At 43.8% G+C, this 13,963-nt stretch overlaps 1 protein-coding gene across 1 annotated transcript in view; it reads left to right on the forward strand.

The window, feature by feature from the left end:
• The first annotated feature begins 2,024 nt into the window (after nt 1-2,024).
• LOC111219014 (adenylate cyclase type 6-like) overlaps nt 2,025-13,963 on the forward strand; it is a 31,777-nt gene continuing 19,838 nt past the window's right edge. Inside the window, exons 1-3 of the mRNA XM_022741564.1 lie at nt 2,025-2,267; nt 4,576-4,774; nt 4,892-5,786. Coding sequence (XP_022597285.1) covers nt 4,893-5,786 — 894 coding nt within the window. The 5' untranslated portion in view covers nt 2,025-2,267; nt 4,576-4,774; nt 4,892. The remainder of the gene's footprint in view (nt 2,268-4,575; nt 4,775-4,891; nt 5,787-13,963) is intronic.

The raw sequence follows: 13,963 nt of genomic DNA on the forward strand, positions 1-13,963 counted from the left end.
ATGTAAGGTGAAAAAACTTTCCCTCTTCTGGCTGCAAAAGTGAAAACTGTTTTCGAGGATGCATCACTGTGCACAGTGAAGGTCAAACATCCAAGTGAAGTGACATAATGTAAAACACATTTATGAGTTGCCGTCCCATGGGACTTCACATTGTGCTTCATATCCACTCGTGAGTTGTGGATGGTACAGGGACAAAACAACAGAGAGTGGTGGCCCATAAACTCTTGGTTATACGCCCTTCACCTCCAGCAACAACCATTCGTTCTATATCTTGTGTTTCCTCCAGCCTCTTAGTTTCTCTGCAGAGAAATAATTCACAGTAATGGGCTTTCTACAGAGATGAGAGCCATGTTGAGGATCAATGGCGCCCACTGCTGGGCAAGCTGACGAAAATGGCAACGTGCAAGGTCAAAAAGTCTGAGACCACTTAATGGGGAACCTTTGGATGCCACTGTGGACAAAGTTACAATCACTGCAGTGTTATTGACCACTACATAAGTATACTCTACTATAGCTATAACTATGTAAAACACTGCAACTACAAGCTGTACACAGATAAGTAAAAGGCCCATGACACTCCTCCCTCTGCGGAGGAAGACCCCAGACTGAGAGGGACCACTCTTGTGTCATCCTTTCTGGTTCTTTGCCATAATTCAGCATCTGTGATTGTTTAATCTTTTGTGGTTGTTTTATGTTTCTTTTGGGGTTTTTTTTGTGTCACCTCGGGATTGGTTTGCATTTCTTTTTCTGTGTTTTTTTTTTTAAACTGCACTTTAGGCCTTTCCAAGAAGAAATATTAAATCACTTTTTAAGGAGGCTCTGAGGCCCAGAGGTCCGAGTTATCAGAGGGCCCCTGGACCTGTGCCCGGCAGTCCTGTTCAGTGTTCAGCGATGACTGTATTTTGAGTTGCGAACACTTCTACCCGCCGACCCAAGACACTCGACACACACCCAAATTTCATTCCCTCTTGAGCATTGTTTATATTTATTTTTTACTTGCACATTCCTTGTCTCATTTGTGACTCTTCTTTATTTTTTATCTCAATGTATTTTATGTTGGTGTAGTTTTTGGGTAGCTTTAATTCTAGTTTATTGATGTTTTGTGATATATACAGTAAAGTCTTTTAAAGTTACTCATCTGTTCTAGTGCTTCTCCTGCTGTGACCCTGGAATTTCCCTGCATGAGACCTGTGAAAGTGGAGTACGTCTCATCTGTGTTATCATTAGTGGAATCAGGCTGTGAGTAGTATATGGTAGAGTAGTAGGTCTATACTGTAGGCCTACACTACTAAATCATAACAGATCTACTTTGTATTGATGTAGCGTTGTACACCAGTGTGACGACTTACTGTAAGCTGATGTTTAATGTTCCTGGTGGGAAACGTGAGGGTGTGTAGTTGTTTTAAAGGGTGAAAAGTCAACAGATTCCTCTGTGTCAACACTAGTGTCGCCTTACTGGTTTACTCCGTCATGTGATTGGCTGCTTACTGGCAGGTTGTAGACTCATTAAACCTGATACTGTTTTTCTGTGTATCTTAAATGTCTGTGTCTAATGACTGTAAACACTTCATAAAAACAATGTGAAGTATTCTCATTGTACTCTAGCTGCTTCAGGAGACCTATGAGAGGTGATTATACGTGTTGTCCACTAGGTGGTGATGTAATGTCAGAATGTAATGTTTGACAGCGGCGCTGGAGTTTCATTTTGTTTTCTGCCTCTTGAAAAGCTTTAACTCGGGGCTGTTAAAAACTGGGTGACACCGCGAGCTGATGTGAAGGTGAAAGAACAAATGGACATTGCAGCAAAGGTGTAAGTCACACACACGCATACACACACACACACACACACACACACACACACGTGCACACACACGCGCGCAGCAGGCAGGGACACACTCGTGTCACCTCTAGGGGGACTCCTGAGTTCACGAATGGGAATGCAGCTTGTGTATGTGTGTGTGTGCGTGTGTGTGTGTTTGAGAGAGAGAGAGAGAGAGAGAAAGAGAGGCGGTGGGAATGTACTGTATCTCTGGCTGGGAAGAGCGAAGCCTGTCCGGCCAATCTCACAGTGTTTTTTTTTTTTCTCTCTCTCTCTCTCTCTCTTTCTCTCTCTCTCTCGCTTCCCTCTGAAACAAAACCGCTTCCAGACGGACAGACCCGCATCTGAAGCGCGAGACGGCGGCTGCGTGAGGACCGAGGACACGGGGAGCTAAAACCGGAGCTCCACTGCAGTGTTACAGTTACTCCTGTAACGAGGATATCCAATGGTAAGTACACTGCCCCTCTTAAAGCGTTTCCCGCGGCTGTGTCGGGGCAACTGCTCTGCACAATGTTAATTTGTTGCAGGTCTGCTGAAGTGAAACGCAGTCCGAGGACACAGCAGCCGGGGAGAAACGCCAACAGCTGACTTGTAGCCTACTACAGTGTTTTGCTGTGATGATTGCGGCGGCGTTGAGGAGCCCGAACTGTTCTGCAGGACTGTACACATTAACCGCTGGTCCTTATGCAGGCAGTAGCAAATTTTTTTTATTTTATTTTATTTTATTTTTTTTAAATGAACGTGACATTTAACGTGAAGCCGTGACGAAGAGGCCAAAGAGCTGTTGTCCTACAGTTTGCATCCTGAGCCGTGGCATTTCCACCAAATTTTTCTCCTCGTCCAGTGACCTGTTTGGAGTCTAAACATAATGACGTACACCTTCATATTGAGGGAGACAGGCCCCAGTGTGTTGCCCGTGTAGAGCCGGTCATCACTGCACGGTGCGTGTTAGTCCTGTGACAATCAGGGGATCCGCTGCCAAGATTGAAGTTGCCCGACGGAATGTCTTACTCCCGGTAAGTTGGTGAAGGCGCTGATGTGTGTCGAGCTGCACTTTTCTCCTGCAGCCCCACACGCACACACACACACACGCACACACACACACACACACACACACACACTCTCTCTCTCCAGGCTGACTTCAGGCTATCCGGTCGCACAGTGTCTCCATGTGTAAGGCTACATTTGAACATGGAGAGCTGTCGACTTCGCCTGTAGGCTATTTGGAGCGTCCTGTTATGTAATGCGCCTCGGCCGACCAAACAGCCTGGGCCTGCACGTGTAATTGCTAAACATGTGTTGTTGTTTTTTTTTGTTTGTTTGTTTGTTTGTTTTTGAGAAGAATTCAGGCCAGTGTTAGCCACGATGAGAGGAGGGCTGACTGTCAGAAGAGGCAAGATGTTATCAGTCTTTCTGTGAAAGTATCACCATCTTCCTGTACCCGTGTGTGGTACAGATTTCCTCCTCTGTGGCAGATGCATGCATGTGTACATTGTATCACACCTATGACCTGTCATAAACGCGTCGGAGGTGAGTGGAGGACTAAGGTTATTCCTGCAGCAAGCCTGGACGGTTGAAGCAGAGGGTGAGCTGGCCACATATTTGCGTTATCTCAGTGGGTCATATGCTAAATTCATGTTTCCAGTATGAACTGTCGTGCTGATTATTGCAGTGGCTGTGACGGGCTCTGACTGGATTATTATAACGGGTTAAATTGAATTGTAGCTGGTGAGGAAAAGTAGGAGAAATGACTAAGGGTGTTGTGTATTTTAATAACAATTTAAAATCTATGAGCCATGCTGTCTGTTTGAAGCAACTCTTTCAGTTAGATTTGTGTGTGTGTGTGTGTGTGTGTGTGTGTGTGTGTGTGTGTGTGTGTGTGTGTGTGTGTGTGTGGTGGTTGAGCAACTCACATTACAAGCTGCTGTTGATTATAAACACGGCCATGTGTGCAGTTCATGTGTGCTCTTCCCATTGTTTGTCTCAGCTCAGTCAGCCTGGCAGAGATTTGCTTATTAAGTTTAGAGGTTAGCAGTGTCCTTGACATGTGCTGCCAGAAGCCAGCTATAGTGAGTCATCAAAGCTAATGGGGGAAGCATGGACAATTGAATCTGGACTGGAGAGCTCTTGATCTCTGATGGTGCCCACTCAGTAGGCCTTTGTTGTCCAATAGAGCACACCCACCTGTGCCCACTCAAGATGTTCGGAGCAGATTGTAGTGATGGACCATAGTACAGCTCCGGGAAGAAAGATTAGGTTCCTCTGAAATAGTAAATGTTCAAGAAGTCCAGCAGTCGGTGCAGAGTTTGTTGAAATGGGACCGTGTTCAACTTCATGGTTTGATGGCAAAATTACCCAGGGGCACCTGCTGCATGAGGCAATAATTGGAGGAGGTTTTGCTGTCACAACCCAGTGTTTTGCAAACACAACAGCAAATCATTTCCATGGAAATGCTGTCCCGGGCTGGTGGGGGTGGGACGGTGATGAGAGAGAGTGGAACAGACAAGCTATTTAGTAGATGTTATTTTCTGTCTCAGCTATTGATTGTCAAACTTTCTTCCAGAGAACTATACACAAAAGACACGCGCAAACAAACACATCGATAAACACAGCGACTCCATCAATAGATGAGATACGTCAGATGTGCGGGTTCCATGATGTCTGTGTTTCCATAAAACATCTCGACTCTCAGGTGATATTTCCTCAGGCAATGTTAGCCCAACAACATCATATGTATTGTTTGTGTGTTTTCCCAGGAAAGCAGGTGGTCTTCAGAGGCACTAGGTGGTGTATAGGGCTGGCACACTGACTGTTTCTACCAACGAAGGCCGGTTCAAACGCAGACACGCCTCTGATGCCTCTGGCCAGCGTGAGCTCATGGTGTCCGCTTGCTGGGGTAAACCAGTGGCCTGGCCAAAGAGCGCAGTGTTGCTACACACAGTAAAGCCCACACAGGTGAGAGGAAAAAAAAAAAAAAAAAAACTCTCCTGGAAACTGACACTGTGCTTCCTGGATATTCAGATTAAATGTCTGAACGTTGTTTTTCTGTTTGTGTCCATGTGTTCTGTTCAGGATGTCGTGGGCCAGAGGCCTCTTTGCGGGCAGAGTGGATGAACGAAAGACAGCATGGGGAGAGCGCAATGGCAAAAAGAGGAAGGACAGCTCCTCACTGTGCAACCCACGCTACATGAGCTGCCTGAGGGACCCTGAGGACCTGGAGCCCCCTAATGCGGCCCCTCAGCATTACCACTGTGGAGCGGGCACCAGCGGGGGCAACTTTGGCCTGCGCTGCGGCTGGCAGGAGGACCACTACGGGAAAAGGATGGGTGGCGGCGGGGATCTGGGTCTAAAGGCTGTGGACCTGGGCTTTGAAGATGGGGAGCTGAAGGGCAGGAAAGAGGAGGAATTAGGGGAGTTAGCAGAGGGCAGCTGCAAGACGATGAGCGCTGCAGACTGCTGGATGCGGGTTGTGTGGGTTTTCCAATCCAAGAAGTTCCAGTCTGCCAAGCTGGAGCGTCTGTACCAGCGCTACTTCTTCAGACTCAACCAGAGCTCCCTGACCATGCTGATGGGGGTGCTGGTGGTGGTGTGTGGGGTCATGCTCGCCTTCCACTGCATCCGCACAACGCCGAACGTGGCCTACATCTCAGTACTCTGTGTATCCATGGCTCTCTTCTTGGCCATGATGGTGGTGTGCAACCGTAACGGCTTCCATCAGGACTACATGTGGATTGTGAGCTACCTGGTGATCGGGGTGCTGATTGTAGTTCAGGTCTATGGAGTGCTGATGGTGTACCCCCGCAGCGCCTCAGAGGGCATCTGGTGGACGGTCTTCTTCATCTACATTATCTACACGCTGCTGCCGGTGAGGATGAGAGCCGCCGTGCTCAGTGGAGCTGTGCTGTCCACCATACACATCGTCACCGCCTGGAAGCTCAACCAAGGGGACAAGTTCATTTTCAAACAGGTAAGTGAGAGCTGGAATAACACAGAACAATACACCAGAGGTATTCACTCACCTCTGTCAGTCTGTGTTAAGAGTGGACAGCATGGATGTTCTTCTATCAAGCGATATTATAGTCGTGGTTTCATCATCAGAGTCACGTTTCAATCAAACACAGTAATCGGTGTTGATAGTAATCACGAGCAGCAGCAGTAGTAACTAGAAATTCGCTTGAGAAACTAAAAAATGATAAAAGGGAAAATAATACACAACAATAACAGTTTTTGTACATTCAGTACCTGACGACTCAACCTCATCACACCGATGCAGAACATTCCTGCTCGCGGATTTGTAACATTGCCCTCAACAACCAGAGGGTTTAAAGGGACGCGCCCCTCGGTAAAAATGATTTGACAGGAGACAAAGGCACCGTTTATTCATACATTTGCTTTTTTTTTTTTTTTTTTTTTTTTTTTTTTTTTTTTTTTTTAAAGAGCAGGTTCACATCTTTTCAAGTCTGTCTTTATTACAATATTCACATATTCATGTTCACAGTAAAAGTTGCTGTCCTCACTGGTCGCATATTAAAGCAACTGCAAAGTGTTCAGCAGTCTGAGTTGTACAAATGATGCGGGTATTTTCCAAAGAAACCACTTGATTTGTGACACTCTGATGAAGCTTATCTTATCCGTTCTCTTTACAATGCATTTTTGAAGAAAACTAGTGCCGTGGATTTGGTTGCCCACCAAACTGAAGTCCTGGGACCTCTTCATGGCTACAATAACAGGAGGAACAATAACAGTGAGCAGTAGCAATTTTACTGTACACATGGGCGTGCGAGCATTGTGTTCAGACAGAAAAAATGTGAATCTATTCTTTTATAGTTGTAATGCCATCATTATGTCCCAACACTGGTTGGTGATGAATTTACAACCATCTGTGAAAATTGAAGTGAACATATATTTATGAAAATACCAAGAAAAATGTCCCAGACTTGCAGCAGTCAGGACCCACTATTATCGCCATACAGTTGAGCACAATGTTGTCACTGTATTCACCAGTGGAAACGCCCTACTTTCTGTCCCCATCAATATAGGACAAACATTGTACCGACTCCTCAACCACTTTTCCATGTCAAAGGTGCCGTACTAAAAGTAGATGGTGCTGTGGATCTCGGCAGCTTTTCAAATGAGATTTTTAATGAGCCTATGTTTTGTGCTGGAGGGCAGCTATTGGCAACTCTGTTGGGGTTTGTGGAAGGTCATCTGGGTTGAATGAGCCCGTTTAGCTGTATTGTGGAGGAATATCATGATAATGTAGCATGGTGCCATTCAGGCCCGCAGTCCTCCAAAACAAGGAGGCTATTGTAGTAAAATGAAACAGGGTGGGGTGGGATACTCGGATTGTGCAATGAATTTGATGGAAAACAGGATGATTACTTCTTGAAATTGGAAACTGTGGAAAAAATATAAACAGAATTAAAACATTTTTAATGAGCTCCACACACTGGAAATATTTCTTCATTACTTTTGTCTTCTTATTCTTTTTGTATGTGCTGTGAGTTACTCTTCGATTTCCTTACATGTTTTAATGAGATGTACACTGTGTCAGACTTTACTCTTGAATTGTACATAGGGATTCAAAAACTGTGTGTGAACCTGCTCAACCTCTAAAACAGAAGTAATGAATGGCCTTTACAGAGCCACAACTAACAATTATTTTCAGTTATGCTTCCCAAATAACCTGACTATTTTTGTGATTTATTGATTATTTGATCAGTTGATAATGTGTCAGACAATGGTAGTAAATGCACCGGTGCTTGTCTTGACACACCAACAGAGCAAACTGTTCAATTCACGATGATATAAAACAGAAAGTCCTCTTATCTGAGAAGCTCGAACCAGCAAATAAAGAGGACATGTCACAGTAAGAAAAGCACAGGTGCACATAATAAAATGAATTTAGCTACTGCAGTTTCAGGTTCCTGGTATCGTGCATGCTGGCTCGCTGTCGCACTCTTGTGACTTGCTGGGACACTTGAATAGAACAGAGCCATGTTAATGTTAACAGCAACACCTGAGGTTTTCCCACTATGACAACTGTGACTGTGAAAAAGGGCTAACTGCACATTCAACTTGGCAGTTCGGTTGTATGTATGTATCCTGCCATTTAATTTGTTTTGTTTTTTTACACTTCAAATCTTGATTGATGGTCAAACAGGGAATATAGTCGCAGAATAACACACACGTGGCTTAAAGTCTAGTCGCTGCAGAAAACATGTTTTCGCTATTAAGCAACCAGATGAATGTGGAGCCGCTCTGAATAAGGCAATATTGACATAACTCTACTGGTCCAATGAGCTTGTGTGTTAAGTGCCCCAGACTAGACAGGGTGACTTCAGGCACATTGGTCCGTTGCCTCCATGTGCTCCAGCTCTGGTCCGTTGCATTGGTCTTCTGACGATGGACTGCTGCCCTGCCCGAGGGCCTATACCCTCAACACAGTATGTTCCAGTTCTCTGAGCAATCAATGGTGGGACATGGGCTTCACGCTGTTTTGGCTAGAGGGTTGCTGTCTCCCTTGGGCTTTTAACAGAGATGAAGGAAGTGACAAAAGCCTCGCTCAGGGTTGTGTAATGCTCTTATCAGCCCACATCACACTCATTCTGTAGATAACTCGTTTCAAATGAAGAGGAATTTCAGAGTGATTTCTTTGTTTTCACCCCTAGGAAAAGAACCACACAGTGTGTCATTTAGCCAGCTCTCAGTCTCAACAGGTGTCTCTCAGTCTGGCTTCAAGCTGCTCACAGATGTATGAATACAGAAGGACTCTATTCAGTCTGTCACACTGCCTGTGATAGTAAGCTCACAAAACTCTCCTCCTGGCGTCACATGTCCAGACTCCCTGATCTGGGAAAGCTGGTTTCTTCTTCTGGGACCTCATCATCCTCCGGCCCTCTCTGTGTCCCGGCCTTGTTTTTCCCTTATTTGTATTTTCCCTGCAGAGATGTTCATGCAGAATCAAGGCTGAGAAGATGGGAGACCGATGATGGCGGGAACAAAGGGGGTCTTTGTGCGAGGCAAAGCAGGAGATGTTGGAGGGGGGGCAGTCGGTGGTGACAAGGGAATGGCCACGGATGGAGAGTGTGAAATAATGCTGGGCTGACACACCCGGCTGTAAAAGAGCTGCCAGTCTCTTCTCTCTTTTTTTTTTTTTTTTTTTTTTCTCCTTTCGCGACATCTTAACATCGCCTCTTTCTCTCTGAGTCATAATTCCATTCTGACAAAATCCCTCTCAGATGGAGTGGCCTTTTATTTCACAACAGGCTGAGATTGAGCTCACACTACTCGTGGGGATTGTTTCCATAGATCTCCATGTTTCACTGCTCTGCTCTGAAGGGCCTTCTCAGACTCAGACAACTACAGAGAGATGAAGGTACAACAGCTCTCAGGAAAAAGCTAGTCACACTGCTGCTGTTCACTTGAAGCGGCTCCACTATCCTCCAGCCACAGGGTTCAGAGGAATCTCATTCATTCTTACAGGTGGCATCTGCCGTCTAGATTTCACAAGAGGGCAATCTAAGAGATTTGGACTGAAACAGAAGTTAACACATTAGTCTCATAAAGACATCATTTCAAAAAGCTTTGGCAAGAAATTGTTGACAATCATCCTCCATCACAGACAAAATCCACACGAACCTTTTCGTTTACCACTTGCTTGCCCGTCTTGGTCTTTGATTCTGATTTTCAGCCTGGAAAAAAAAAAAATGGCAGATTTTCTTGAAACACGTAATTGCTTCAAGATGACGGTTTCTGAATGACGTTAATATTCACACAAGTCTCAGAAATCCTGTGCTAATTGTTGCTGTTACCTAATAAACATCACACCTCATCAGGATGAGGGTAGAATTGTAGTTTAAATACAATGTGTTTGGTGCATTCAATAACAACATATCTATCAATTTTTGTACCTTCGGCGCTGTCCTTAGCTTTTATGTATGCTTAATTCTTTTGTCTTTTTGTATAATCTGATGCAAAATATCGCCTATAAATTAAAATACAGATATGATATATTTTTGTAAATGACAGAAAAGGTTGAGGTTCAAAACAGAGTTATTTTGTGAATAAAGTGCAGTTATTCTTAAGCTTAATAGCGAAGCGAAGACTTCACTCCGAACCCGAAAACAAGTTATGTAAGATTCGCAGTTTTACTTTTGAACAGTTCAAACCATTTCATCTGTCTTCACTTTTAATGCTCATAATTACTTTCTTTTCTTTGAATTACTGTAGTAGTAATTACTGTAGTAATTCAAAGAAAAGAAAGTAATTAATCACTGTAGTAATTCAAACTGGATGATGCATGTTGACTACAAAGTGAGTCAAGTTGTTGCAAACTGCAAAACTGCATAGATATCTTGCTGGGTTGAAGTCCGTCTGTTGCTGTAACTTGGCCACAGAAGGGTCAGTTTGTTATTTCTTCTTCATCACTACCGCTTGCTGGGATTTTTGCACGCTTCATCCCTTTAACTGCATTTGGTTTAAAATTCTGCTGCAGGCTGCTCTGTCAGCTGACGTTGTTGTGGGAGCTGTTTTACTTCCAAGTCTTGACAGTTGGCAGTTAACCAGCAGCCTCTTGATTGGTAGAAGCTACAAAAATTCCGATTATCCTTTTGATGACGTCAATGTTTGTTGTCGTGTTTGGTTTTCTGACTGAGTGCCCTAATGTCGGATCTTCACTGTAGCACATGAATGCACCACAAAGAGCCAGTTTGCGTTCCAGTAGGTTCATGTTGCCTTCTTCGTAAGCATGCAATAATCCTAATGCATGCTCCTCAGATTAGTGTATCTGACTTCTGTTACCGTCTTCTCATCACGTTGAAATCCAGTGTGATTTCAGAGATTCACCCAAAGTCCAAATTTGAAGGACTCCTCAGCGGATAACACCCACATGCATTGTCCAGTCACCTGAGTTATGATCTTGTGGCGCCGAGCACTCAGACTGTGGCTGGTACATATGAGACACATATGAGCCAGCACTCTCTCTCTCTCACACACACACACACACACACACACACACACACACACACACATCATATGGTCGAAAACAGATTCATTTGGCCCTCAGTGAGCTTCCCTGTGAGAGACCACCTGTCCCTTGTGTTTTTTGTCATGTTATTCTCTCTCGTGGGTAGACGAGGCAACAACCAACTTAACTCCATGATTGGCATTCAGAGCCGTGCAGAGAATTTTTGCTTTGATATAAGTAGTTCCATAACATCAATATGAGCAGCTGTGCATCCATACGCCTATATGTCTGAAGGGGGATTATGTTACTTACTGTGCCATTGTTTAGTTCTAAGTTCTTTATATCCAGCCGACGTGCAAGATGTCATACATGGATTAACAAGGAAGCAAACAGAAGTTTTTCTTTTGTGTGCAGCACGATATATTTGGATAACCAAATCCCAATTGGAGCCCTGTAGAGAGGAGCTATTGACAAGCAGGTCAAGAAGAGAGCGAAGTCTCGGAGGTACAGCTAGTCTGTGCTTTTGTTATTGTGTGCTGATCCAGCACTAGAGGAAAAACCAGTTCCTTTGTCAGATTGTTATGGGGTCAACGAATGTGGGACTAGTGGAAACATACTGATCCCTCTGCTTAACACTAGTGAAAAAGATACCAATCAATGAAATGTCACCAGCATGACCGAAGCGTGCATAATGCATTTAGGCCAGAACATTGGTGTTACGTAAGAAAAACCTGAAAGCAGCCGTACAGGCTGCATTGACCTTTATGCAATTATTTATGACATCAGCTGTGTCCGACATTGACGTGCACTGTAGGGCGCTGATACTGCTCTCTGATTCTGAAGTGATACTGAAACTAAAAGAAAACATTGTCTTTTTTTATTTCATATCTATCAGTATTATTTCTCTGAATGTGCAAGATAAGTGACTCTAAATACTTGACACCCCTCTGCACTTGTTGTCATGGACACATGTTTTTGTTTGATACCCAGCCCTACTTGTATTGAGCAAATCCAGTGTCCAGTGTACACACGTTACTGCATGTACACCTACATACGCACATAGGCCGTGAGAAGTGTGAAGAGCCTGTGATCCTTGTGTCTGTCTGCATGACATGTATGCGTCGGGGCTGCTCACTAAGCTGCTATCAGATGGTGAGAACCCATCATCAGGTACTGTGGGTGCTAAACAATGCACTGGCTCAAACAAAAGATCCCCCTTTACTCCCAACCTCACCCCCTCTCAGAGAGGGAGAGAGCATGTGACTCATCCACTTATTGTATTACAACCAGAGGCGATGATACACACCCGGATAACTTCCACCACCATGGGTGGGAGCAATTAGGATTAGCGATAAGCGAAATATTGCTCCTAAAATACAGCCAATGATAAGGGAAATAATAGCTGGGCTAATAATAGCTGTGTGAGTCGTGGATGAGGAAGTGCAGGCTTCTAATAACAGCTCGTGGTTTACTAACAACTTGGCTCTCTGCAAAAAGTAAATACAGGGATTTAAGGCTGAACGACCATGGCAGACGGCCAAGAGATATATATTAGGAATCCATTAGCGGTGTTAAATGTTGATCTGTGTGGCATGCAAGCCCCGAGGCTTTTAAGGCCAGTTTTACTCTGGATCCCGTTGAGCGTAGTACACCCTACCCTAGTGCTCGGGACAGGAAGGTGGAGGGCTCTCTGTCAAACGTCACCTCACACTGGCCAACTGTCTCGTTATCCCAGTCACAATTACACTAAACAGCGACAACATATGTTGAGCCTGCATAAGAATGTGCTGCAGGAGTGAAGCTAATTACCAAACGTGTTTACTATCAGTGTACACATAAGGAACACCTTCCTGCTATTGACAATTACACAGCTCTGCACAACACAACACCCTCTTTAACTTTCCCCTGACCTGCTTATTATCTGATGTTGCTTATTATTATTATTAATTAAGACTATCTTTATAAAGGATTTATAAATAGGTTATTAATTCAGTTAACACTTTATAAATCATAAATAAACAATTATAAACCAGCACTAACACACTTCTCATACATTGATGCAGGCTCACTATTTGGCAAGATCACGCTAATGCTTACTACTCATTAATCTTCCTAATGACTTACTACCTTTTATAACTGGTAAAAGGAGCCTTATAGTAACTCATTAATAAATGATGACGTGTTTTACACTTCACTTACAATAAGGCTCCTTTTAACAGTTACAAATGGTAGTAAGTCATTAGTAGGATTAATGAGTAGTAAGCATTAACGTGATCTTGCCAAATAGTGAACCTGCATCAATGTATGAAAACTGTGTTATAACTGGTTTATAATTGTTTATTTATGAGTTATAAAATATTAACAACCAAATGAATAACTTATTTATACACCCTTTATAAATCCTTTATAAGGGTCGTCTTTAAAGTGGTAGCGAATGGCCTAATGATTTTGTTAGTTTCACTGTTAGCTGCTAAGTTTAAAACACTGAGCTTTTTTTTTTTTTTTTTTTCCTTCTCACATTTTCATTGAATGATGTCAGATATAATAACAAGACCCTGGTCCCATGATGTAATTTCACAGACAGAGGGTTAATCCAAAGGAAGTTACACTCTATCTTCTGCCTTCATAAGAACCATGAAGCGAATTACTTCATGTCTTGATTTATTATCCTCGCTCCTTACACATAAAAAAAAAAGCAAAAAAATCCTTTCCCTTTTAAGGTTGCAGAAAGACGGTGGTCGTTTCTTTGTTTGGGATGATGTTTCACGAGCACCTTCTTGTTGTGAAGAAGAGTCTGCATTCTCCTCAACACTCAGTATGACCCGAATCACATTTCCAAACAGCTTTGTTTTGGTGTGTGTGTGGGGCCGAGCGGAGATGGTCAGCACATCAAACACACAGGCTCGGAGCACTAAGACATATACAGCGGCAGTTCCGCTTGTAGCGTTCAAACCGTGTGTTGGAACTCTGCACCTGTGCTTTTATTCCTGTGAAATGCTGCTGATGTATTGGGCTTCGCAAACATGTCACTTCATGATACTTCATTTTTCCAGAAGTTGGCCCAGGAGGCGGATGTGTAACATGCACGAGTGCAGTATCAGCTCATCCTTGACTAAGCAACTCATGGAAGACTGAGTCAAACACTTGAGTTGAAGCAGTTACCAAACTCCTCTCGT

Source organism: Seriola dumerili, unplaced genomic scaffold, assembly GCF_002260705.1.
Source record: "Seriola dumerili isolate Sdu_G_001 unplaced genomic scaffold, Sdu_1.0 BDQW01000056.1, whole genome shotgun sequence".
NCBI classification, from domain to species: domain Eukaryota; kingdom Metazoa; phylum Chordata; class Actinopteri; order Carangiformes; family Carangidae; genus Seriola; species Seriola dumerili.